General features: G+C 55.5%; 1 protein-coding gene across 5 annotated transcripts in view; it reads right to left on the reverse strand.

Moving 5' to 3' along the window:
* Window positions 1–8965: 8965 nt before the first annotated feature.
* Window positions 8966–26282, reverse strand: part of CMKLR1 (chemerin chemokine-like receptor 1) — a 49211-nt gene continuing 31894 nt past the window's right edge. For 3 of the 5 annotated variants that reach the window (XM_036116708.2, XM_036116711.2, XM_036116712.2), the window contains 2 exons: window positions 16125–16200; window positions 12414–15588 (listed from right to left, as the gene is read on the reverse strand). In XM_036116708.2, the coding sequence (XP_035972601.2) occupies window positions 14491–15585 (1095 nt within the window). In that variant the 5' untranslated portion in view covers window positions 15586–15588; window positions 16125–16200 and the 3' untranslated portion in view covers window positions 12414–14490. Of the gene's footprint in view, window positions 9444–12413; window positions 15589–16124; window positions 16201–17023; window positions 17097–26282 lie in introns of those variants that run through there. The other 2 variants (XR_013443488.1, XM_036116716.2) reach the window with 2 other exon arrangements.

A 26282-nucleotide genomic window follows, 5' to 3' on the forward strand; every position in this document is an offset into this window, starting at 1 on the left:
CTTTGTGAACAACATACACAAAAACCAGTGTTCTCTTTTATCTTTAAAAAGCCTTGACTTGTTCTGGAGGTGGGTGGAGAGAAACACTATTTGGGTTCCTGCCCAAATCTGCGCTCCCCGAATCCCAACTGTGAGACCCCAAATAAATGCTTTTTTGCTTCAGCTCTGTCTCTTCTCTCAGTCCACAAAGCTGTCCCCTGGATCCCCTAGGCTGGGTTAGGTGGCCCTCTATTTAGCAAGTGTCATACCCTCGGGCAGCCGCTTCTTTCCTTGGCTGGGACCCCGGTGACAGCAGGGACTGTGATCCCTCCCTCATTCTGACTCTGGTTATCAGAGGCTACCACTTTGGTGAACCTTTTCAGTAGCAGGTCATCTACCAGCGTGTAATTCTCACACTAACCCTGCAGGATAGAAACCACCACGATCCCCTCTTACAACTGAGGAAATGGGGCTGACAGGATTCAATGCATTGCTCAAGATGAACATGGAACAGGCAGGGCAGGACTTGAACTTCAGGGCGTCTGAGACCAAGCCGGAGGGTGGCGCCACCTGTCACAGGGCACACAGCAGGTGGGGAAGGATGGGTGGCGGAGGGGAGGCCCTGTGCAAAGTATGGAACAAGGCATGGACGGACGCAAACACGCCAGCCCACAGTTCCTGAGAAGGAAATCAGCGCCTTGTGCAGAGTGCTCGGGAGGTCCAAGGAAGCAGAAAATCTGAAATCTGAGTCCTTTTTTCTCTAGCTCCTCCATGGTTTAGCAGTCCCCAAGCCAAGGCTTCCCTTAATCCAATTAAAATGGACTTGTTTATGCTTATCAGCTCTTTATTTGGTTTGTTAGAAACGTGCAAATTACCCAGAAGCCTCTTTGTCCCCTGAACCAAAAGGCATCAATAAAACTATTAAGTTAAATCCAATTAAATGCAGCTGCTGGAGCTGGAGCGTGGCAGAGCAGAACAGAAATGAGGGAGGGGCGGCCAGGATTTTGCTGGGAGAGAAGAACTCTTCTGGCCTCCTGGCTTATGTGGCTCCTCTCAAGCATCCCCTCAAATGTGGGCAGGGAAAGGGCAGAAAGAGCCACCACCTAACTGTGAGCCTGAGAGTGGACTTGTAGCAGATCATATAATTATCCCAGTAACTCTGCAAGGTGGACCCAATGGACCCATTTTGCAGATGAACGAACTGAGGCTCAGAGAGGCAATTTGTCCGGAACGTCACACAGCTGGGAAGTGGCAGAGGCAGGATTTGAACCCTGATCTGTCTAAACCCTCTGCCTGGAATCTCGGAAAGCCAGATCTTATGGGGTCCTCAGAGGCTGTCCTGTCCGAGAGCAAGGCTCTGCAAACACACAGACCTGAGTTTCTGCACCTGTAAAATGTGCAGAACCATGCCGGCCGGCCGACCAGGGCTTTGGGAGGGGGTCTGTGAAATGCTGTGTCTTAAGCACCTTAGGCACTTAGTAGGTACTTGTTACATGCTAACTTCTGATAACTGCACTCTTGTCAAAACCCATCATCTCCCACTCTTCCAAAGGGAAGGCGGAGACCCAGAAAGGGAAGGAGACCTCAAGGTTACACAGAGACCCCGTAACAGAGCTGGGACTCAAACACGAGTCTCTTGCCCCCCGATTTGGCATCTCATTTCAGATCCTGAACTGCCTCTCCATTTTGCAGATGAGACAACTGAGGCACACAGAGCAGTGGGCACTCAGTGGCCAAGGTCACCCAGTAGGGTGCTGAGCACAGGAGCTCCACAGCCACCGGGCCCCGGACTCAGGTCTTGGCACCCACTGTTCTTCAGCATTGCTTGGGCACATACCTTGACCTCCCTGAGCCTCTGGTTCCTCCTCTTTAAAAGCGGGGCCCATCAGGCCGTCCCAGTGGACCTCCGGGGTGGTGTGAGGTCAAGAGGTGGTGTGAAAGCCCCGTGGTAGACAACGCAACTGCCTGTAGGCAGCTCTGCACACGGAATGTTTAGAGGATGGCTTGCGCATCTGTTCTTGTAGCTGCAACGGCCCCGGGTGGGTTCCTCATTCCTGGCAACCCTCAGACCCAGGGGCCACAGGCCGCTCAGGAAGGGAGGGCAGACGCCCAGGATTCCAGGCAACCCTAATCCTATTACAGATACATTATGAACCTTAGGGGATTGCACGAAGCACCACCCTCCCCACGGAGCTTTTCCAACCCCGTTGCTGGCCCATCCCCAGCTTCCCAGAAGTCTGGTGAGCAACTCGACATCAGCGAGCAGGAACAGGGCACAGGAGCTGCTCACAGCCGGGCCGACGCCCCGCCGGGCTGCCACGGCACAGCCTTCGATGTGCAAAGAGAAGCCCTCTGAAGTCAAAGCTGGCTTCCACGCCCGTCTCCACCGCAGGTCCCAGCCGGGTCACCTTAGGCGGGTGACTCACCTCCTCCCCATCTGCGAGGCATGGAATCCTCATCAGTAACCACTGAAGGGTTGTTAATCCTCATCGTAATAGTATCATTCTGACTTTCTCATTCCAATTTTTTTTTTTTAAAGATTTTATTTATTTATTTGACAGAGAGAGAGAGAGAGAGAGACAGCGAGAGAGGGAACACAAGCAGGGGGAGTGGTAGAGGGAGAAGCAGGCTTCCCGCTGAGCAGGGAGCCCGATGCGGGGCTCGATCCCAGGACCCTGGGATCATGACCCGGGTCGAAGGCAGACGCTTAACAACTGAGCCACCCAGGGGTCCCTCTCATTCCAATTTTTAAGCCCCAAAGCCTCTTGGGAACAGCAGAAGGTATCGAGAAGTAATGGTAATGGGTGGCTTTTCTGGAAATTACGAAGAAGCTGTTCTTGTTAGTGTTCTGATGAGCCCGTGTGCAGGGGAGGAGGGCAGGCTCTGTTACAGAAGAGGGAGGATGGGGGAGGGGGATGCTCTGCGCTGGGGGGGCTACAAGGGGTCGTGCCGCAAAGCTATGGACTGAAGTCAGGCCACTGTCTCGAGGGAGGATTTTCCAATTTCCTTTATTCCCCTTCTCCGACACACAAAAGCCGTGCCTGGAAGCCCAGCTCCCGGATTCTGCCCAGGCAAGCAGCTGACCCCCTTCCCTGTACAACTCAGAGGCTGACCACCGGATGATGGGAACGCAGAGCGCAGGCAGAGGAGAAGAAAAGCTGCTTCTTTCCCAGAACCAGGATTTGTAGAAGGGGAGAGGGATTCTGGAGAGAGGATTGGCCAGGCGTTTGCTTTGCTCCTGGTACACGGAGGATGCTCATCCCCATCCCAGCTGGGAGGATGGCAGAGCCCCGGGGCATCAGGGGTGGGGCGTTTGCATGGGCAGGGGTAGAGGGGATCCAAGGGGAAACTAGTCAGCCACGCCCAGAGCCAGATCCTCTTTCCACGAGTTTCCACCTGCATGTGCGGGACACCTCTCTGCACCAGGAGGCAGAGGACCCTGGGGACCTCTGTGCTCTGCCAGGCTCCGGAGACATCAGAGCAAACCCTGCCCGCCACGTGCCCCAACAAGCCCAGGAGAAAGGCAGGCGAGGGCGGCGACTGGGAGAGAATGACTATGTTTATCCAAGGGAGACTTCGCTCAGGAACCTGTAAAACTAACATTTGAACTAAAATGCTCGAACTGGCTATTTTCGTTTGCTAGGGCCGCTATAGCAAAGCACCACAGACCGGAGGGCACCGGAGGGCTCAAACAACAGGAACGTAAGGTCTCACAGTTCTGGAGGCTGGGAGTCCAAGGTCAAGGTGCCGGCAGGGTTGGCTCCTTCTCAGGCTCCTCTCCTTGGCTTGTCGATGGCCTTCTTCTGCCAGTATCTCTTCATATCACCTCCCTCTACGTGTCTGCACTCAAATATCCCCCTTTTCTAAGGACACCCGTCATACTGGATTAGGACCCACTCTAATGACCCGATTTTAACTCGATGACGTCTGTAAAGGGTCTGTCTCCAAAGCAGGTCACATTCTGAGGTGCTGGGAGTGAGGACATCAACACATGAATTTTAGGGGGGCCCAATTCGACCCATACCATGGGTGAAGCTTAATTTTTTGTTTTCTGGTTTTTGTTTTGTTTTCTGCCAATGTGGGGTGGGGGGTGGGAGGGGCTGGGAGAGACGTCATAAGTCAGACCACGAGGGCTACAAAGAAATTACATTTTCTTCACACAGCCAAATTGTAGCAGGCATTCAATGTGCAACCCCAATATATAATTTAGGCAGATTTGCACAGTCTCCCGAATCACTGGCCTGGATTAAGCATGGCCCCCCGAGATAACAAAACAAATGCAGTCTTGTAGCCCTGGTAAGAGGGAAAACTGGAATCGAACATTACAAAAGCGAGCTCTAGCAACTTTTTAAGCACATAATATTTTCCAGGTGCCGTGATAAGCTCTTTAAATGGATTATTTTATTGAATCCTCCTGCAGCCCTACAAGGCTTTTTCTATTACACTCCTGATCTCACAGATGGGTAAACGGGGGCTCAGAGAGCAACAGTTATTTGTCCCGATCAACCTGGCCCGAGTCCAGAGCCTGTATGTGAGGTCACTGCCCACCCCGCCGACCCGTCTTTCCTGAGCCAGCTGACCTCTTCTTAAAGCCTCAAGAACTCTTCCCTCCACTCTGAGGGGAGATGAGAGGGCAGGGACCCCAGAGGCTGGGCTGGTGGGCAGAAAGCTCAGCTTAGATCTGGGGGCCACCCAGGGCTTGGGTTCTGTAGTAGCTTCTCCTGGGAAAACCCATCAGGGGATGACAAAAACAACAAAAATCATACTTCTAAAAAGGAAACCACCTAAATGTCCATCAAGAGGAGGTTGGCTAAATTAACTGTGGGACTACCAGATCTGCCTGGCGACTTGAATAAGCAATGCTAGGGAACATTGGATGACCTGATTTAAAAAAAAAAAAGGACAAAAATGTTATAGAAGAGAATATATATACAAATCTTTTTTTGCTAGACTGATAGATATTGTAAGATAAAGAAAAACAGACTAGACTGTAGATGCTAGTAATGATGATACCTGGGTGATCTCTGGGATCGTAAGTGATTTTCCTTTGATTTTTGCTCGTTCATATATTTTAAGTTTTTTTTGCCAAAGATTATGCTTTACTTAATATAAAGAACAGGAAGGAATCATTACTCTCAAGGGATAAAGCATGCTCTTTCCTAGGAAATAAGTTCTTAATTTCTAAGAGCTGTCCCCCGCCACCCCCCCGCCCCCCCGCCCAGGCCCCTCTGTAGTTTTAAAACGCTCCAATCTGAGAATTTCTGTTTTCCCAGGACAAGAAGGCAAATCTGCAGGCTGATCAACTTACATCTCCGGCCTCCTCCGTAGGAGACACCACGGGACGCCTGTCCCTAACCCCCACCCCTTCTTCGGGGTAGAGCCCTGGTTGTGTCTGAATGTCCACTCCTCGCGCTGGTGGTTCCTGGGTGGATCCTGATTGGTCTAAGCCATCTCCTTTGCCTGCCAGCGATTGGTTCAGCGGTAGCATGTGACCCAGTTCTGGCCAATGAGATGCAGGGGGAGCATGCTGGGGACTCTTGCAACATTCTGAAACCATCTCTCCCTTCCGCCTGATTCACATACGTGGAAACTATCTTATGACCAGGAGGGATGCCGTCCCGGGGACAAACCCTAACCTCTGAAGATGACAGAGCAGAGAGAAGAGAACACTCTGGGCCCTTGATGTCATCACCCAGCTGCTGAATTCCCAACCTACAGGTTTTCATCGCGTGAAGGAATGCGCTTTCCTTGTTGCGTCAGACATTGAGTTGTGGTTTCTGTCACTTGCAGCCAAATGCATCCTGATTGCTGTAATCTTACTTCTTTCAGCCTTCACCTGGTTTATTTCACACGGTGAGTCCGAAGATGAATGCCAGCCAGCATGGATTATTAGGACTTTTATTTGTGTTATTTATATTGCCGGCCTTGGAAGATACACTGATTGTCTGTTTCTCTGCTTCTCAAGTTTACACGGATTGATGTGTCTGAACCAGACTGTGACAAAAGACCGAGCCATTGAAGGGCACCAATGATCACATGCAAGAGCTGGGAACAAGATCACTGGGCATGGGGACCTCTGGGTTCCTGTCCTGGCTCACCCTGATGGATTGTGGGACTAACCTCCCTCCCCTGGACGGGGCTCTGACTCGACTGACCATAAGGACCTGGTCATCTGACATATTAAGATTGAACAAGCCATTTCCATCGATCTATCTGCATCCTTGACGATGCTGCGGCCAGGGGATCAGGACGAGGCTTACAATCCGGGATCTAGAAAAGGTGACATTTCAGGTGAAAACCCTATTGATCCTAGAGTGAGTCTGGAAGGGGACCGTGGAAGCCATTCCATTCCCAATTTCATGTTCTGTCGGTCTGCCCCAGCTCCTGCAAGTCCAGCTCAAGCATGCCATTCTCTTGGGTTAAGCAGTGCCATCTCCCTGCTGGTCTTTCAAAGGAGGGAAAGAGCTGGGGGATCAATCACTGTCCTATTCTGAGGAGTCAGGGAGCGGAGAGCAGTTGCTGACAGCGGCTTCCTGGTTCCCAGAATCGATCTCAGTTCCCAGCCAAGATGTGAGTTTTCTCTCTCTAACTCCCGAGAGGTTTGAGGCGTTGCAACAGGAAGCTTTTCTCTCCATTCCGTACCGATTCCTCTGTACCTAGGTTCTGTAACTCAAGAAGCAGCATGCCTAGTGGAGGAGTAGAAGAAGCCACAAAGCTCTCCAGACGTGGGTTCAAATCCCAGCTTTTGTACATACTAACGCGAGATTCACGAACGTTAGGGCGGTGCCTGCTGAGGTGTCCCCAGAGCCCAGCACAGTCCGGGGCACATAGTAGGTGCTCAACAAAAAATCAGTGGGTGGCTATCAGTGTGGTTCTGGGAAATGTCCTTGACCCCTTTGAACTTCAGCATCTTCATCTCTGAAGGGAAGGTGGTTTTTGCCAGCAGGTTTTTAATGAGGATGAGACGAGATGATGGATGTGGCGTTGCGTCTGGCTGCTTGTCACAGTGCCTGAAATGCCATCACAAGTCAGTCCTTCCCAGTCAAGCACTAGGGTCTCGGCCATGGCCTGGGCATCATAGTAAGCTGCCTGCCATCAACCAGGGGCTCGCCAGCTATTACCACCCACCAGCCACAGCGGAGAGCCCCCTTTCCCACCTCCCCATGTGTGTGTGTGTCCTTCCTCCACAGCTCCAACGTCTGGGCGCCAACCAGAAACTCAGTCAATCATCCCGATATTTGCTGCACGGGCACCAAACAGCTGCATGGTGGAAACCGGGGAAAAGAAAATCCTGGGGTCCACCTCTGGGCTCCAAGGGTCCTCGAGCATCAGGTGTCTAGCTGGACTTTCTGCCGTGGCTTCGCCCAGTGCCCACCACAGACCTGGCGCCCGGCTGATTGCTCCATCCATGATTTCTAAGTGGAAGGATAAACACAGGAAGTTTGTGGTCGCGGTTGTACCAGCCAAATCCTTAACAGAGTCCTGGTCCGGAAAAGAACTACAAAACAATGCGGGGGGCGGGGTGTGGTGGGTGGGACGGGAGGCATCTGGTTCCTTTATTTTCAGGCTGCAATTAATCAGACAAAGGGGAAAGGAAAAGGCCAGGGGAGATAAAAGCACTGAATGGAAACCTCCTCGGTTTGGGAGCGCTCCTGATGGTACCGGGGCAAGACCTCCGCGCTGGGTTCTCTGCTTCTGAAGCAAGCGAGCCCGGGTTGGGGCGGGGAGGGCTCAGTATCCACGTCTGTGAAATGGGCGATAGTCCCCTCCCGCAAGTTTCCTCGGGATAGGAAAAAAAAAAAAAGTGAAAACACTTTGGAAACGGTGTATTGTAATAGCGATCGTCTTGAAACTCGATGATGGTGATGATTCAATCAAAGGAACGTCCGTTTATGGTTATTTCTCCATTTGTACAGCAAAGGATCATGAGCACGTTTCCTGGGCTGAGCTCCGCTCTGGGTGCCGAGGATTCAGAGGTGCACCAGACAGACGAGGGCTCCTCCGCCCAGCAGAGGGACAGACTGAAGGCAGCTAAACACAAATACACAAACTTCTTCCAGATGGCAGGAAGTAGTGTCAGGGATGGAAAACAGGAGATCTGATAGACAGTGAATAGGGATGGGGCTGCTTTATCTGCAGGGAGGGGTCAGAGGGGTCAGGAAGGGCCTCACTCAGGAGAGGCTGGGACTGGAAAGAGGAGGGGGGCCCGGTCATGCCATCAGCGGTCTGGGAACAGCAAATACAAAGGCAGGGAGGGACGCCTGGATGGGGAGCAGCACGAGCTGAAGATGGAGGAGGCAGTGCCGATCCTCTAGGACTTCGCAAGCCCCATCCTACACATCTCAACTCAAGCGTCTCTTCCCCAAGGATGTTTCCCTGGTCTTTGGACAGGCTCAAGGGGTTTGGATTGCTGGGCTCCGTGATGGAAGCTCACTCCCGCTGCTTCGTGGAGGGTGGATTGTGGGGGGCAAGGCTGGGAGCACGGAGACCAGGGAGGAGGCTGACGTACTTCCAGATGAAAGTGGGTGATGTATGCGAGCCCGGCACCTGCTAAGTGCTTATGTGTGACATCTTGAATCCTCACGGCAACCCCGTGAGCTGCAGATTCTTCTTATACCCATTTTACAGATGAGAAAACTGAAGCTTTGGAGATGATGAGCTGCTTGTCCAAGTCATAGAGCCTTAACTGAAGCCCTAACCCTAGCCGATGTCAATGGTGGAACTGGGATTCAAGCCCAAGCCTTCTGACACCTGAGCCCACATGACCCTGTCGTAGCCATCAAAGGCTACGAGGACAGGGCTGGGGTGACCCCTGGGAAGGCTCAGTCCTTCCTGAGATGCTGCCTCCCTGGATGGACCCTGCTGAGACTACATAATCTCCCCCTGACTTGCTCTCTTGAATCTGATTCTGTTCAGAGTGCCAAAGGGAGTGGGGAGTCCCTCCTGCAAGCACCATGAATTAGTTCATAAATTTTACATTTTAAAATTTATTTTTCAAAATACTTTTATTGAGGCCTAACTTACTACAGTATAAAGTGCAATAATCATATACGTATAGACAGATGATGGATGGTTTGATGAAGATAGCCGCGTACCTACCACCTAGATCCAGATAGAGCGCATCGTCTCCCCTCTGCAGGACAACTGTGAGGGATAACAAACACGGCCTGTCTCTGCCCTGTACCAGGGTTTCCAAGGTCCCCTGCTTTCCCTTTATAGGATTCCGCTGGAAATGCCCCAATGACGACCCCCCCCCCCAGATCCCGGACAGGGGTCCTCCGGGGCAGCTCAGTACCAAAGCCCTTACTGACAAACTGGCAGCTCGGTGAACGCCCAGGTCTGTTCTAGAACAGCGATGCTCGGAAAAGTCGCTCACATGGGCATTTTCCCATGCATCTCATGTCCCAACAGTCAGGGAGGTGGGAGGTCCCATTCTGATCTGCAAAGAACCTCAGTTTCACCGTCTGTAAAAGGAGGGGGGGATGGGAAGGGATGTGGTTTTTAAGATTCCTAGGGCTGTGAGGAAATGACAAGCCCATCCAGACACTGTTTCCTTCCTCCGAGAGGAAAAAGCAATCCGTCAGATCCCCCCCACCCCTGGTTCCCACCTCCTTAAAATCTGACACCGGACAGAGAGCGTATGCTTGCCTCTCTCCAGGGAGGAGTCTCGTTAGAGGACAGTCTGTGTTTCCAAGTTGCTTTCGAGTCAAACACACTTGGGTTGGAATCCTAGCTCTGTCACTTATTAGCTGTGTGACACCGGGCAAGACACTGAACCTCTCTGAACCTTCATTTCCTCATGGGGAATGGGGACAGGGATGGCTGCTACCACAAAGTTCGTCCTAAGGATTCAACGAGATAATGAAACCAAAGCACATGGAGGGTACCCAAGCCCCGGGCATGCTCAATTAATACCACCTACTATTATTATGGGTCGTGCTTTCTTGAGGCTTTGGGCCCAAGATAAGCGTCCAGTGCACCTGTGCTTCCTCCACCCTTGACTACCTGTCTCCTTGCCCACACCTGCCCGTTGACCAGGCCTTTGGGCAGTAACTGGCTGCCCCCCGGGGGGAGAGACTTCTGGAAGCTCCCCGGGACAGAGCTCAGGTGACCTCCAAAGTCAAACCCTAGTCCAGGCACTTAGCGTCTTGTCTGCATAAACTCCCCCCACCGCCGCCCACAAGTGCACATTAATATGCCTCCGTTCCTCTTAGGTTAATATATGTATTATTTATAGGGCTTTATTATGTGCTCAGAGGGCTCCCCTGAGAAATGTAATTGTGCACTGGGAGGTAAATTTGAATAATATTTACAATTAATTTCCATCAATAAAGCAACGCACCGAGGCCTCTGTGCAGCTGAAATGGGCCCTGGGTTGGCTTCCCGCTAACCGCTCCCCTGAGAAAGCTTGGGTAGCTTTTAAGTATCTCTTGAATAGTCCACTTCTCTCGAGCTCTACCTCTGCTCCCATCCTCCCGGCTTCCCCTTCGGCCCTTCCCATCCTGCCCTGCCCAGAGCAGCCCCGGGCATTGGGCATCACGGCAAGATGCCAATCAGAGCGTGGCCTGCCCTGCCCATGGCCCCCCCTGCTCTCCTCTCCATCCTATCTGTTGTGGGCTCATTCTACTCCCTCGGCCGCAGCCCTCATCCCCTTCAGTCCCTCGCCATCACTCTCTCCTCCCACGCTGTTCCCACCACCTGGAGCACCCTCTCCCGCTCCCCCCCTCCCTCCTGCCACAGAATCAGCACCTACCCATCCTACACATCTCAACTCAAGCGTCTCTTCCCCGAGGAGGTTTCCCTGGTCTTTGGACAGGCTCAGATCTCTCTATAATAGGTGTGTAGCGCTTAGTGCGGCAGTTTTCTATTGAGGGTGTGGTTCTTAAAAAACTATTGGCTGCGTCTCCCAGTAACCAATGAAGGAGCTCCCGAGGACAGAGGCCGTGTATGCCCTGCTCACCCTTGCATTCCCGGCGCCGACCACAGCAGTGGCAAAGAGAAGGTAGTAAATAGATTTTTATGGAATGGATGAATGGGTGGGCATAGAAATGGTTATGGAAATGGCTGGATGGGCGGGTGGGTAGATGGATGTTGGGGTGGATGGGTGGGGTCTATCTTGAGTCAGTTACTAACAACCTACTGTCCTTGGCTGCTAAGAAATTGAAATAAGTGGAGGGAATGCTTTTCAAAATGCAGATTCTTTGAAGTCCTAAATTTGGGGACTGGTAGGGAGTTTCGGGCTTCCTCCTGCTGCTGCCTCCCAGCACTGCTGTGTGACTTTGGACAGCACGCTGCACTTCTCTGAGCCTGGCCTGCTGTTCTGTGAGGTGGAAGAAGGCAAAGGGGTTTTAGGGGGCAGGAACGTCCAGTTCAGCGCCCCACTCTCACCTCAGTCTCTTTATTCAAAAGCAACTTTGTCCTTAAAGGGAGAAAGCAAGCAAGCCCCCCTCCTGAATTATTTCGTGGTTGGACAGGCGGCTTCCCGGTTCCTCCTGGTCCTGGATACCATGCCCCAGCAGCAATTTTCCAAATTCAGGGTTTGGCAACCACAGGCCCCGGGCACCCCAGCTCCCCCAGAGCACCACATGCTAGGGAGGAATAGGAGAGAGGAGGGCCAGGGAACCACGGATCACTTCCATCCAAGCAAATACCGAGTCCGTTTGCCCCGAAGGGCCGCTCTCAGCTCCCTCATCTGTAAAATGGGAACGGCCCTCATGGCTCTCACTGTTGGGTTCTCTCCTCTCCCACCCAGCCTGGCCCCTAACCCTGCCAGAGCCAACTCTGGGGCAGGCTTAAGCCACTCCTTCCTCATTCCTCATCTGGGTCACTGTCCCCTCCTGAGCCCCTCCCCCTTGTCCCCTTGCTGCCCCCCCTCCCCCTTTCCCCTCCCTCTCTCTCTCTCCTTCCTCCCATAGGCTGAAGAAGCTAGGAGCTCGGGCAGCAGACCAGGTTCAAAGCCCAGCTCCACCATTTACTGGCTGTGTGACCCAGAGCAGGTGGGGTCTGCAATCAGAACCTCCTTCTGCATCACCCGTGCAGCTCTGATGGTCCCCTTCTCATTTTGAGGGTCTGATGGGATCGTGAGCCTAACACATAGCACTTGCTTAATAAATGCCAGACCCCTTTGCTTTATCTCTATTCTGCATTTCCTCTGTGCTTCCCTCCCCGCTCCCTCTCAAACCCCACCTTCTCTGCTTGTCCCTGGGCCCGCTTCCCCGTCTGCCCTCGGCCCACCCACCCCACCCAGGAAGCAGCACTTGGACGCCCCACCGGCCAGGTCCTGGCCCCGAAGGGGGGGGGGGGCCTCTCAGGCACAAAGCACATTGGCTGCCTGTGGAGTAATGCAGGTGCACACTCTTTGTGACCCACGGGACCTTTGTATGTGTGACCTGGGAGATCCTCTAAAGAAGCTGCAGGGACAAGATTCAGGAGGATGTCATGTTTGCATTTCAGTATTTAATGAGAAACTCCTGGTGGGGCAGCCAGGAAGAGGCCTGACCCTAAGGAGGAAACAGCTGGTTTGAATTTTACTCCTGTTCATCAGCTTTTCCAAGGACAAAATGATTTCCTGGCTCCCCGGCCCGACCCGGCCGGCACGCAGCCCAGGAGGAGCGAGGGCCCGAGCCCGAGCGAGCAGCACCTGGGGGTCAGAGCCCGGGTGGCTGAGGACCGTCTCTGGGGCCTGACGTCCCACGCAGTCTCGTGCCTTAGCCACTTCACCTGTGCCGCTGTGGTGGGAGGTGACAAGGCTCTTTCAAGCTCCGTTTTTTGCTCTCCGACGGCCCAAGTTTAGATTTCCTGAAGCCACTGGACGCCCAGACTTGGGGTCAATTCCGAGCTGCCTCATCATAAGCACAATGACCCACGGAGGGAAGGAACAGTCTGTCTCTTAATGAGGTGTGATTTCCAAACAGCCCATGGCCTCGGGAACGTGCCCAGCGCTGTGTAGACATTACATCTGTTCATTGCATCTTGTCACGGAATTGGCTTCACAACAACACTTGGAAGACAAGAGAATGTGGACGCTCGGAGGCCAGAGGGCCTCGGGCCCACCAGTGACGGCCTCTGTCCCCCCACCGCCTTCCCTGGAGGCCTCGGGGGGGGGCAGCAGATGGGAAACATGGTGGGCACGAGTGGACGGGCATCAGGGGACTGGAGGCCAAGTGTACTTTCTCTGCCATGTTGGGTCATTTTGGAAAACTATTTGCAAGGCTGGCTTATGGGCTAGTAAGAGGTTTATATTAATCTGCCGAGGAATCAATATTTATGGTCAAAACCCCAAGCCTCTCTCGAAACCCTGATTCTGCAGCTTTCTTTGAGCCAGGCAGACCTAGTTTCAAAGCCAGGTTCTGGCAGAGGCCTGCTGGACGCCCTCAGGGAACTTACTTAACCTCTCTGAGCTTCAGCTATCCCTCATATGTAGAAGGGCAGTACTAACTGTGCTGAACTCAGGCCTGCCAGGGGGAATACACGAGATAATACATGGGCAGTGTTTAGGGTAGGGGGTGCTAATAAATGCAGGCTATCATGAGAGTCTAGAATATTCTCAATGGATACATTCGTCATTAAAAAAACAGAGGATCTGGCGCCAGACAGAACAGGGTTCACATCTTAACTCTGCTTCTGGCTAACCGCGCGGCGCTGGGTGACTTACTCCCCGCCCCACCCCCACGGAGCCCCGGCTTTGTCATCTCTAAGTGGGACAATGACACTGCAGCCCAGGAAGGTGTCAGTCCTCGTCGAGAAAAGGCAACAGGGCTGCACGTGGAGGGGCTCCACGCCTGTGGCGTCCCCACGGCCCGCATCTCAGCGGCACGCGACAAGGGCCCAGGCTGCAGGCTCTGCTGAGCTCAGTGACCGAGCCCTTGGACCTTCTCTTCAACCTGCAGGCCGCTCCCAGGTTGCTTCCTGAAGCTGATTTTGGCAAGGCTTTGAGGAAGCTGAGGAGGAGGACAGGCCCTCCTTCCCTGGCCCCCTGACCTGGCGTGCTTAATTCTGAGCACTGGCAGTCAGAGCCGGTGGACCAGGGAAGGAAGGGACAGTCCCCGGGGACGGGGTGGAGGCTGTGGGTGACGCTGCCCGCCATGACCCAGACCCCAGGCAACAAAGGCAAGGGGAGAGCGGGGGCGTGGGGCGAGGGGCTGGCACCACCCCCATCCCCCAAATAGCCGCCGCCCCCAAAGCACCGTCACCCTGGGAAGTTCGAGGGTGAGCACCTTCAGGCTGCCTCCTTTGAGGGCCTTAGCTCTCCTCCCTCCCCCGCCTCTCCCAGGCCCCAGGTCCTCACAGAGAGAGTCCAAGGTTGAGAGGACACAGCATGCCCTGTCCACCGGGCCACTCGAAGAAAGGAGTTCCAGGCCCTGGACTCCCAGCTCAAAACACGGGTCAGCCCCGGGCAGACTACAGCGGGCATCCGTGGGTCCTGAAGAGGTTTCTGCCGCGGTCTTGAGAAGGCAGAGCTCGGGGCCTCCAAGGCCAGAGTGTCTGTCCATCGGGCTTCCCAGATGGGCCTCAAAGCATGCTGGTCTCCCTCTCGTTCATCGACGACATCTTGGTAAAGCTCCTGTGGCTGGGGTAGGAGGAGTGGCCCGTGTCCTCGCTCAGAGCGTTGACCAGGCGGGAAAAGAGGGCCACCTTGAACTTTCTGAAGTCCTGGCCCATGAAGACGTACAGAATGGGGTTCATGCAGCTGTTGGCGATGGCGATGGCAGTGGCCAGGGGCAGACCCAGGCTGAAGACGGAGCCGGGCACGGCGGCGTGGTGGAGCTCCAGCAGGTAGAGCGTGTGGTAGGGGCACCAGCAGAGGAAGAAGGTGATGATGATGGTCACGATGATCTTGAAGGGCTTCTTGGTCTTGGCCAGGCGGTTGCGCCGCAGCTTGCAGACGATGGTGAAATAGCAGGCCGTGATGATGAGCACGGGGACCAGGAATCCACAGAGGAAGCGGGTGACGGTCACCACCACGTGCCGGCCGAAGCCCACGGGGTCCAGGCGGGTGTGAGCGGGCCACGGGGCAGAGGCGGCCGCGGACAGGCTGAAGTTGTTAAAGCAGGATATTTTCCCATGCACGCGGGCCGTGTCCCGGAAGACCAGGGACGGAGAGCTCAGGAAGAAAGCCAGGACCCAGATGACCACACAGGCCACGTAGGCCAGCCGCACACTGCGGTGGTTCTGCGACCAGACGGGGAGGAGCACAGAGATGCAGCGGTCGAAGCTGATGACAGTCAGCAGGAAGACGCTGGTGTACATGTTGTGGATGAGCAGGAAGTTGCTGATCTTGCACATGGCCGTCCCGAAGACCCAGTGGTAGTCCATGGCGGCGTAGGCGATGTGGATCGGGAGGAAGACGTTGAACAGGAAGTCCGCCACGGCCAGGTTGAGGAACCAGACAGTGTTCACCGTCTTCTTCATCTTGAAGGTGGCGATGATGATCACCAGCCCGTTGCCCAGGATCCCGAGGAAGCAGACGATGCTGTAGACCACCACCAGGAAGATCCTGGCCACCTTGCCTTCCAGGGGAGAAGACTCCTCCAAGACCATGATGGGGTCAAAATCATCCGAGTAGTCATCGTAGGCGAGGGAGGTGTTGTAATCCTCGTCGCCCATTCTCTGCGAAGGGAGACAGGGGTCAGTAGGGGAAGCGTGAGGGGACTGGCTCTAAGAGCTTGGCCAACACCAGCAAGGCCGACAGGGTTCTGCCGGACTCTGAGCCAGGCCAGTTTGGTATCTTGACGGCTTAAGTACTTACTTAACTACAAACCCCATTTTACAGACGGGGAAGCTGAGGTGGAGAGAGCCTAAGTCACTTGCCCGAGGTTATACAACGGAGAAGAGGCGGAGCCGGGAGCCACAGCCCTCCTTCAGAGTCTGTTCTCCTGACAACCCTGTTTTGCTAACTCTCTGGGACCCCCCCCCTTCCCCTTATAGTCTAGTGAGGGAAACGAACATTCGTCAGATTCCTCAACTCGTGGTAAAATCGCAGTGATGCTCGGTGCAATGAAGGAGGGGTGCGGTAGTGCTGGGAACTTGGTTCTGGCCATGTTTCCCAAACCCCGTGCTGGCATTCTCCAAGTGCTCCCACCTCGTCACAGGTCCCCCACCAGTGCCCTTTGGAGACATTTGTTCAGACCACAGAAGCCCCTCACCGTTCACTGTTAGGGTGTCCAAGGCTCTCCGATGGGGGTCCTTGGCCAGTCAGTCCCTGGGCACAGCTAGAAACACCTGCAGGAAAGGATAGAGAGGTAGCGGTTGGATCCAGGGATAGAGCCAGAGATCGGATCTGTTGTCACCGCTCCCAGTTTACAGAGGAGGAAGCAGAGGCTCAGAAAGCCTCAGTGATGCCCAAGGGCGGAGGCTGGGGAGTGGTGGAGCCCCTCGAACCCAGATGAACTGCCGGTGCCTTCATCCCAACCCCCGCCCCACCCAAGCACATCCAGAGGGCCTGCAGGGGCAGGGGCAGAGGAAGGCACGGGGGGAGGGGGGTGCGGGTGGGGGGGAGTGTGTGGATAGCTCCATGCGAGTCTGCTGCCAGGACAGCCCCAGAAAGCACCATTCCAGTTACTGGGAAGACAGAAGAGGAATGGCCCTGAACACCCACCACGCCCCTCGTTTTGTCTTCCCAGGGCCTCTTTGAGGCAGGCGTGGTGACTCCCGTTTTGGATCTGGGGAACCGAGGCCCAGAGAGAGAAGCCTCCTTCCCCCTGGGCGTTGCCCGGGCCCCGTGGGGGCTGTGGATCACATGCAGACCCGCCGGCGCGACCGCCTGGGGAGGAGACGGACACGAATACATTCACTGAGCACCTACCATGTGCCAGGCAACTTAAGTGGTACTTGGGCCAATTCCCAGAACCACCTTGTTGGGGATTTTCCCAATCTAAGGAGGAACGCACTGAGATTCCGGGGAGTTGGCAAGCTTGGGAGGTCTTGGAGGCACGCCCGCGGGCATGGTTCAAACCCAACCTCGACCATCTGCCAGCTATATGGCTTTGGATCAATGACTCCTTCTGAGCCTTTGCTTCCTCATCAATAAAATGGGGATACTCACTCCTTCAGAGAATGGATGTAAAAATCGCAGGCCCTGGCAATATGGCGCATCGGTTCCGTGCTGGCGCATAATAAACCCTCAAAAAGTATTAGTGATTCCGTTAGGGCCCGGGTTGGGGGGGGGGGCGGAAACCACTGAATTCCAAGATGGGATTTGAACACGGGGCTCTGACAGCCCTACGCCCAGGCACCTTCCACCACCCAAGCTCTTCCCATCCTGACACATGGGCTCCAAACCAGATGTTCAGCTCTCGAGATTGCCAATCAATGCTTCATTATAAATAACTCAACTTCCACTGTGGAAATGCACTGCTGGTCCTTAATGGGCTTGAGGTTGTATTTTATGGCAGAAAAGTCATCTTTCGCTTTTATTAAATAAAAGCCACTTGGACAAGCACCTTGAGCATCATTCTGGGTTCAAGGGACTCAGAATTCAAGTGTCACCCCACTTGGGTATCATCCTACTTCTGCAGGCTGGGAAGATAGTCCCAACGTGCCCAGTGAGGGGTCCCCCGGGGCTTCCTGTGGCCCCTGGAATGCAGAGAGCACATGGGAACAGCATGCCCCACCCCCATAACTGGGGGGGAATATGACTGGTGGTCATGACCAGGTCTGCTGAACAAGGGCTCTCACCATCCCTACGTGCTGCCCCTGAAATCATGGTCCGATGACAGGCACCAAGCATCTCCTTGAGAACAAAATGACCATGTCCTTATTCCCTACACTGGGCCGTGCTGGCCGCAGGGATGAGGAAATGGCTTCCCTAGGGTCCCTTCCCACAGGAGCTCACAGACAGTCACAAGGCACAGGACAGAGGTGTGCTGGGGCCGGAGCAAGGCCAGGAAGCCCGAAGCAGGCTGGAGGGGGGTGTCCCCCAGCCTGGGCATCAGTCCTACACTTCTTGGGGCAGGCAGGATAGTCTCCCTGGGCCCAGCATGCCTCCTTCATTGGCCGGCGGCGGCGGGGTGGGGGGGTGTCTGAGCCCCAAGAGGAGAGTGAAGAGGAGTGGGGATCCAGCACTTTGCACAGCGTCTGCAGAGATGCCCTGGACACAGATAACGTCACGTCTGGCTCTCTGGCTGGGCCGGGAGCAGCTCAGGGTCAGAGGCCATGTCTTCTCATCTGTGAGCAGGGCGGGGGGTGGGCAGGGTGAGGCGGCACAAGGTGGCCCTGACATCCTCTGGGTGTGTCCATCCATCCACCCCCTCAGCCGACTAGGAATCAAGTGAGTCAGTGTCCCCAGTTGGCTTGTGCCCTCCCCCTGAGCCCCTCGGCCCTCCCGGGAGAGCGTTTCATCACACGCCCGCCCTCGGCCTGTCCCGACCCACATCCCTCCCGCCTGAGCCCGTTTCTGCGCAGTACAGCGGAGGGGTAGAGGACACAGACGCTGGGGCCTGGCCAGGCTGCCAGCTCCCAAATCCTGGGTCTGCACGAACCTCCTGTGAGCACGGGCAAGTCAGTTAGCTTCTCTGCACCTCAGTTGTCTTATCTGTAAAATGGGTGTGATCCTCACAGTCTCTAACTCATGGGATGGCTGTGAGGCTTGAAAGTCACGTGTAAAGTTCTTAGAACAGGGCAAGCACTATGCTGTTCCCGTTTTTGCTATGCCCCAGGATTCTACTCTTAAGGTCCTCCTAAAATGAACTTGGGAAGGGAGGAGGGGCCGGGAAGGCCACAGGACCAGTGAGTCCTGCCCACTTATCTCCCCACTTCTGGGTTCAAGAGCGGATCAAGGGTGACACAGGCAAGGATTTTGCTTCTCTAAGCTCCTCTAATCTCTTCGCCTCTCAAATAGGGGTAACTCTAACTTGCAGGTGCAAAAAATGGAGGTTCAGAGAGGTGAAGCAACTTGCCCAAGGCCACACAGGTGGGAAGTTCGGACCTCCAAGGACCCCAAGTGAACAGTGTCTTGGGCTCCCCCTGCTTCCCTGAGGGATTAAGCTGTCCCCAGTCCCGCCACTCACCCCTTGGAGCTCTTTAAGCCTTAGCTTTGAAGCCTGAGAGCTCAGACCTTCGTCACATTCTTGATCCTCCTACAGAGCTGCCTTCCCTGAGCCACCTTGCCAGGTTCCCCTTCGTCTTTCCTTCAAGATGCTTAGACTCGGCTCCACGTGAAAATCATACCTGCAATGCCATGTGTATCCCGGTCTGTGAGCCATGGCCCACCCACTGCCTCTCTCGGGTGCCCTTTGTGAAGGCCCCTGCTCAGTGGGAAATGCCCAGGAGAATTCAGGGTAAAGAACAACATTGCTTCCCCTGAGGCACTGGGCTGTTTCCTCATTCTTAATAATTCAAGTTCAACAACTGATCACATTTCCCTTTTTGACGTGGCCACAAGGAAGCTCAGAGTCACATTTGCAGGTCAAAGGCAGCAACAGCGTCCACCCTGCTGCCCCCCCTCAGCCTTCTGCACTGGTTCCGGCTGCTTCTTAGGTCTGCAGCGAGTTACACTTTCCACTGGTTTCCGGGTGATAAATAATGATTGATTGGGTGCACACAAGAGCCCAAACACTATATAAATACTTTCACTGCACTAGCTCACACGTCCCCAGGAAGCCCCGGGAGTGGTGCTGCTGTGACCGCCCCCCATGTGAAGGCAAGGGAGCGAGGCTATTGTCGAGGCTGGTGACCAATTCACACCCAGGATGATCAGACCTTGAGCCCTGCTCTTAACCACTGTGCTTTCCAGAAGGCGGAGCACCTCTTGCTACATCTGTTCTCACCCCTCCTCATGCGCTAGGGCGTCCAGCTCCATCTTCCCGGGCACCTACGCATTGCTCTCCTTTTCCTAGCCCCTCAAGGAGTCCACCTTCCCCAGTTCTCAGGACCAGTGACCCTGAGCTTACACCCATTTGGAACGGGGCCTTGAGCTGGGCTGCTCTGAGGCCGCTAGGACAGTGCCCAGGCCACGGAGACAGCGCCCTGCCTCGGCGCCCCCTCCTCCCTGGCGTCCCCTCCCGGAGACCTACAGGAAGCGCACGAAGGAAAGGATGGCTTTCTTTTCCTTTATGGCCTCAGCTCACCCTCCCAGCAGCCCTGAGAAGCAGGCAGGACAAGTGTTCTTATCATCCCCATTTGGCAGGTCCCAAAACAGAGGCCCAGAGAGGAGAAGCAACTTGTTCGGGTGTGGTCTTGGACCTCGCAGCCTCCAGGACTGTGAGAATGAAGGTTTGTTGCTTCAGCCCCACAGTCTCGGGCATCCTGCTACAGCAGCCTGGACGGGGGCTGAGCCCTCTCGGGGGCTCCACTGCGATCCCAGCGCAGCGGGGCCGATCCGAGGACTAACCCCCAGGCTGCTGCGAGGCTTGAGTAGGTGGGGTGTGTTTGGGGGCACTTGGGCGCTGCCTGGGGCACGAAAGCTCACCATTGTAACTAACAGAGCACCTCCCGTGTGCTGGACAGCAGGCCACACACTTCACACCCCCCTTACGACAGCCCTCTGGGGCCGGGACATGAGTGTACCCATTTAGAGATGGGGACACGGAGGCACAGGGAGGCAAAGTAAGGTCTGTGAAGCACTGTACCCACACCCTGTAGAGCCTAAGGCCACTGTAGTCTTTGTCACTGTTGCTGGTGTTTGTGGGGTGGGGGTGGGGGTGGCCAGAATCAGCATCCTCTAGAGTTTTCTATCGGTACCCGCTTCTGACCCCACTGGTCCCTTCATCTCCACTCTGGCCAGCGCCCAGTCCTCTCCCTGCGATGCTGACCACGTCCTACCCGCTGCCCCCCCAGCACCCCGAAAAGGCCTGCCGGACGGCAGACGCTCATTCTTCACCAGTCCCCAGCTCTAGTGCCTGGCACAGCCCAAGTGCTGAAGAGGTACGTGTGGTATTCATTCCCGGCTTCGCCATTTACCGGACACTTCTGTGTGGCAGGGGCCAAGCCCGTTAGAAATGCTGTCACGGGCAACAGTCCTGCAAGGAGGCAGGTGCCCTTCTCCCCCGAGGCTTTGGGAACATGGCACGTCTTGCCTACCATAGCAGTCAGCTCAGGCTGCTGTAACGAAGGACCCCAGGCTGGACGGTTCAAACAAGAGATGTTGATTTTCTTACAGTTCTGGGGGCTCTAAGCCCAGGATCGAGGTGTTGGCAGGATTGGTTTCTCCGAGGGTCCCTCTCCCTGGCTCATACACAGCTACCTCCTCCCTGCGTCCTATATGGTCTTCGCTCTGTGTGGGTCTGCATCCCGATCTCTTCTTATAAGGAGCCCAGTCAGGAGGGATTGGGGTCCACCCTAATGACCTCATTTTACCCTAACCACCTCTTCAGAGGCCCTGTCTCCAAATACAGTCACATGCTGAGATATTGGAGGTTAGGACGTCAAGATACAAATTTGGTGGGGGGGATACAATTCAGTCTATAACACCTACACGTTGGCATTATTGTTATAACCTAGCACTGCTATTTGTGGTTCCTCCAGATGGCTCACACTGAGTGTGGGGGGTCTTATCCCCAGCTCTCTGCCCCATGGCCTCACCCATGCTGGGGCCTAAGTCCCATCCTTACAATGGGTTACACACACACACACACACACACACACACACACAGAGGCCCTGCCTCCAGGGCTGCCGGCCTCCCAGATATTTATAATCTCCAAACCCATCAACGGATTGTCATCTACAATGTACAAGAAACTCCTTCCTTCAAATCCAAAAAGAGAGCAATCCCAACAGAACAAAGGTCAAATGATATGAACAGGTAATTTACCAGAGGGAAACCTCCAAATGTCAGCATATGACAAATTCTTGCTCGAAGACATGCAAATGAGAACCACAGCCAGATAACACTTTGTGCCCACTGGACTATGGCACGAATACAAAGCTGGCATGTCTACCCCTCAGGCTGGCAGGGTGGGGGTGCATGGGCTCTCATGCCACACTGTGGGTACCCGTGAACCCCTGTGCACCTTCCAGCCCCGGGAGGCACCAAACACCAGGATGCTCATGTGCAGTATTTGTGTGTGTGTGGGGGGGGGCATGACTTAGCTTTAGCTCTCCAGAAGCAAACCTCAAGTGAGGATCCCTGCAAAAGTGATTTATCAAGGAAATGTTCCAGGAAAAATCAGTAAGGGAGTGGAGAAATAGGATCCGGAAGGGGAGGAGGCTGGGCAAGGGTGCAGAAGGTGCTCTTGGCTCTTGCTTGTGCTCAGGGAACAATGGAGGTCACGGTCCAGGAGGCTGAGTATTTGTATCCCTCTGCCCTGCCCATGTGCATTCCCAGGCACTCCCAGCCCCTGAGGTCAATCCTCCAACAAAGAGTGAAGGTCTGGCTGTCAGGGGCAAGAGACCACGGGGAGACTGTGTGCACAAAAACAATCAAGATTCCGGGGGGCTGGGAGGGGGGGCAAGCACACAGAGGCGTCCACTGATGGCTGGAAGCTGGAGGCCCCTGAATGTCCATTGTGGGAGAGGGAACCAGTGAATGCTGTGCAGCTGGTAAAAGCAACAGATCATCCAGTGTATACACAGCAGCGGTATTCGGAGCGTCTTAAAACCACCTAACCAAAACAGCCCTTAAGTGCATTGAAAACACACACGCAAAAGCAGCGATGCACACAAAACAGTAACAAACGTTTTGCAAGAACACTGCCAAATAACAAGATGCACACTGAACAGATTACAATGGCCCCGTGGGAGCAGCGGTGGGAGGGAGAAGGACAGAAAATGCGGCTAAGAGGAAATGAGCACCGTGAAGAAAGAGAGGTCAAGTGTGGGGGCTTCCGGAGGCCGGCGATGTGAATGAGGATGGATGCAGGGGTGTCATTGTGTCAGCCCCCTCTCATCTCCTGAGGTCCAGGAAAACCCAGAGCAAACAGACAGACACCCCGAATCCTTGGCTGGTGTTCATGTTCGGGCAGGGCTCAGTCCACGCCTGCATCCCTGAATCCCCGATGAAGCCACGCTTGGCCGGCTGAGGACCAAGCGAGCAGCCTTGGCCCTGCCCCGGGCCCTTCGGTGCCCCACCCCGAAGCCTCCTCTCAGACTGGGAATGAACTTGGATGCGCCACTGGAAGCCCTGGCCCAGAGTAAGCTGGCTCCGTGGCACCCGAGGCCTCGTACCTCCTTGGTGAGCCCAGCTCCTGCCCAGGACGGATGGGGGCTCAAGTTCACATCTGATTCCTCCTGCCACAGAGAGCAAAAACCTCAGGCGGATGTTACTGGCTTCATTTTTATTCAACAAACACGTATTTAGCCCTCACTACATTCTAGGCACCATTCTAGGCACTATTACGAAGAGGAAACTGAGGCCCAGAGAGGGTGAGTAATGTGCGCAAGGTCACACAGATCGCTCAGGTAAGCAAGGTAGGTCAAATCAAGCACTGTGGATGGAGGAGGAAGCTCCAGGCAGGTAGGTGTCATGTTGGGCTTCAAACTCAGCCTGCCGAACTGCCAAACCCACTCTCTTTCCTTGTCTACCACCTCGCCCGCCCAGAACATTCTGGAATTCTCTGGTCTTTGCTCCAATGGAACCACCTAAGAGCCCCCCACCAGGGTCAATCTGGCAGGGTTCATGGTGTGCATTTTATAGATGGGGCAAAACGAGGTTCCAGGTTCCCCACGAGTTTTGTGCTGGGCCCCCCTTCCTCTAGTGAATGGTCCGAACGGGAATGTGTCATGATCCCAGGTGCTGCAGGAAAAGTCTTTTCGAGATGGGGGCGCATTCGTGCATCCATCCTGCAGGCATGCGTGGAGCCTGCTGCCCCCGGCCCGGGCTTGGAGGCTGGGATGCACCACGGGGGCCTTTCCCCACCCGGACCTCCCCCTAACACTGCGAGGGTGGCTGTCACCAATCCTGCTTTCTCAAGGGAACGGCTGAGGCCAGAGGGGGTGGGGGTGGGGTTGCTTGCCTGAAGTCACACATCTGGCGAGCAGCAGTGCAGGGATTTGAGTCTGGTCTGTCTGCGTCCAAGGCCCCACCTTCCCCAGCTACTGCCTGCTGGCCTGTGTCCCCACGGGCTCAGGGGACAGCAGGGCTGGGAGGCATCTGGGCAGCAGCCGTGTGCCTCCGGCTTCCCCTCTGTGTCTTTGTTCATGCCCCTCGGCTAAACGGGTGCCCTAAGGCTGCAAAGAACTCAGCTCCCTTTCCGTCTGTCTGTCGGTCGGGGCCTCTCCCTGCTTCTCGTCCTTCAGCCCCTCTCTCTCTTTCTCCTCAGCTCTGCGTGTGCGTCTCCGTGTCTCGCTCTCCTCTGTGTAGTCTCCCTGTCTTCTGTCTCCCCGCCCCCAGTCCCCGTCCTCCCCCGTGAGAGGCTCAGCCGGCCCCTCGCCTGCCCTCACTCACCTCTGCGCCGACCCAGCCCCCCGCTACCAGTGGCCCCTCGCTCTCCCACCCAGCTGCCTCTCCAGCCACGGCCGGCCTGCCACTAACCTCCTGGCCACGGGCCCAAGGCAGGAAGCGCTTCCCTTCAAGGGGGAGGTCTGGCCTGGCTGACGTCCTCCTCTGCCACCTCCCCCACGGCCCACACTGACAGGCCAGACGGCAGCCCCGGAGGCCTCTCCTCCAGCTCCCTGCAACCTCGGGAAGGGGGATGCCTCTCCCTCAGCGGGCACCCCGTTTTGTGGCTGGAGAAACTGGGGTCCAGACGGAGCAAGTGACCCTCCCTAAGCCACAGAGAAGAAGAGGGGCTCAGTCTGTCCTGTGTGTAGCGTGTCCCCAGAGCCCAGACCTCTGCCTGGCCCGTCACACCCCCCTCCCGCCTCACCCCTCTGGAGCCTCCCTGCAGAGATCTGCGAACGGAGGCTCACTCAGAGAGGTGAAGTGGCCGAGCAGGGCTCCCGTGGCCTTTAAGCCTCAGCCTAGGATTTGAACCGAGGATGCTCTGACCCCCAAATCTGTGCTATTTCTCCTTGCCCAAGATCACAGCCTTGGCCCGCAATTGAAGTGTAAAGAGGCCTTCCACGCACCACTCCTCCTTCACAAAAGGCCCTCCTCAGCCGCATGCTCGCCTCCCACCGGCCCCGACAGCCTCTGTAGGTTCTGACGTCTGTCTGCCGCAGAGCCCCCGCCCGCCAGTTGCCCACCGCCCGACAGATCGCTCTCCGAGAGACACCTTAGGGGTTACAATCCCTGGATCCCCAGCTCGGAGGGACTCAGGAACCTCGAAACCACACTGCACTGCAGATATTCCCACCGCAGGCTGGCCGCCAGCCCCGGGACAGAATTAGCTGTGTCGGGAGAGAATTTCCTCCCTAGTCCCACGCCCACACTTAGGAGCTCACACTGAGTCACTGCAATGAAGCTAGAAAGTGCTGGCTGCCTAACAGCCTGTCCCATTTTCTTTTGGTTTGGATGGGGCCCTGTTTGAGCTTAGGAACCTGTAGGAGCGGGCCACAGCGTGGAGCTTACAGCCCTGGACCTGGACGAGCCCCTTACTCAGAGACCAGAGGCCCCGGGAAACCTCCAACAGTGATGAGGGCCCAGAAGTAGGAGACCCCCAAAATATCCACCCCGCTGCCTGGTATCCCCCCCCATTGGAGTGCCCCCCTTTCCTCCCCAGCGTGCTCTGTCTGTCCCCAGATCCACTCCCCTCCCTGCTCTGTGTCCTAGGGTCCCCCTCGACATCACAAGGCTCTTTGCCCTCGGACCTCTAGTTGAGTTTGAGCCACGAGAGACCCAGCTGGGGGAAGAGGGAAGAGAGGGGGGTCAAGCTCCCTCCCTGCAGCGTCTCCTGAGTAAGCCACAGCTATGCAACGTGGATGGAAGTACAGATCCCTCCTCTGACCCCCGGCCTGGGGTAACGAGGTCCCCTGGCAGGGCTGCACCTTGGTCTGCTGCGAGTCCCTTATACTGTCCCCCACCCCCACCCCCCGAAGCCCTCCCTGCCCAGGCTGTCCTCAGTCTCCCTGTTTGAGCTGGTCATCCGTTTCCTGCTACGACCCTAACCAGACTCTCCTCCCTGCCTGCCTCCCACGTCTGTCAGATCTTACCCATTTTGTTCCCAAAGAGCTCCTGCATCTGCCCAGGGCTTCTGCCCACCAGACGCCGCCCTGGCCGGATGAAGTGTGGTCACTGCCTCACCAGCCTCCTGTCTCAGCTGTGATTTCATTTTCCACCTGGTAGCCAGAGAGAGCTCTTCAAACTCAAACCATATCGCAACACTCTCTGCTTAAAAGCCCTCCTTAAAAGCAGCACCAAGTCCTTCCCGGAAGTCCCCCAGTCCCCTGCCTACCCTGGGACTGAGCCTGGGCTGGATCCCTAGCCCCAGATGAGAGCCTGGCTTGGTATCAGGTTCTGGGGCCCAGGGAGAGCATGGACACTTCCTTG

Source organism: Halichoerus grypus, chromosome 13 (genome assembly GCF_964656455.1).
Source record: "Halichoerus grypus chromosome 13, mHalGry1.hap1.1, whole genome shotgun sequence".
In the NCBI taxonomy this organism is placed as follows: domain Eukaryota; kingdom Metazoa; phylum Chordata; class Mammalia; order Carnivora; family Phocidae; genus Halichoerus; species Halichoerus grypus.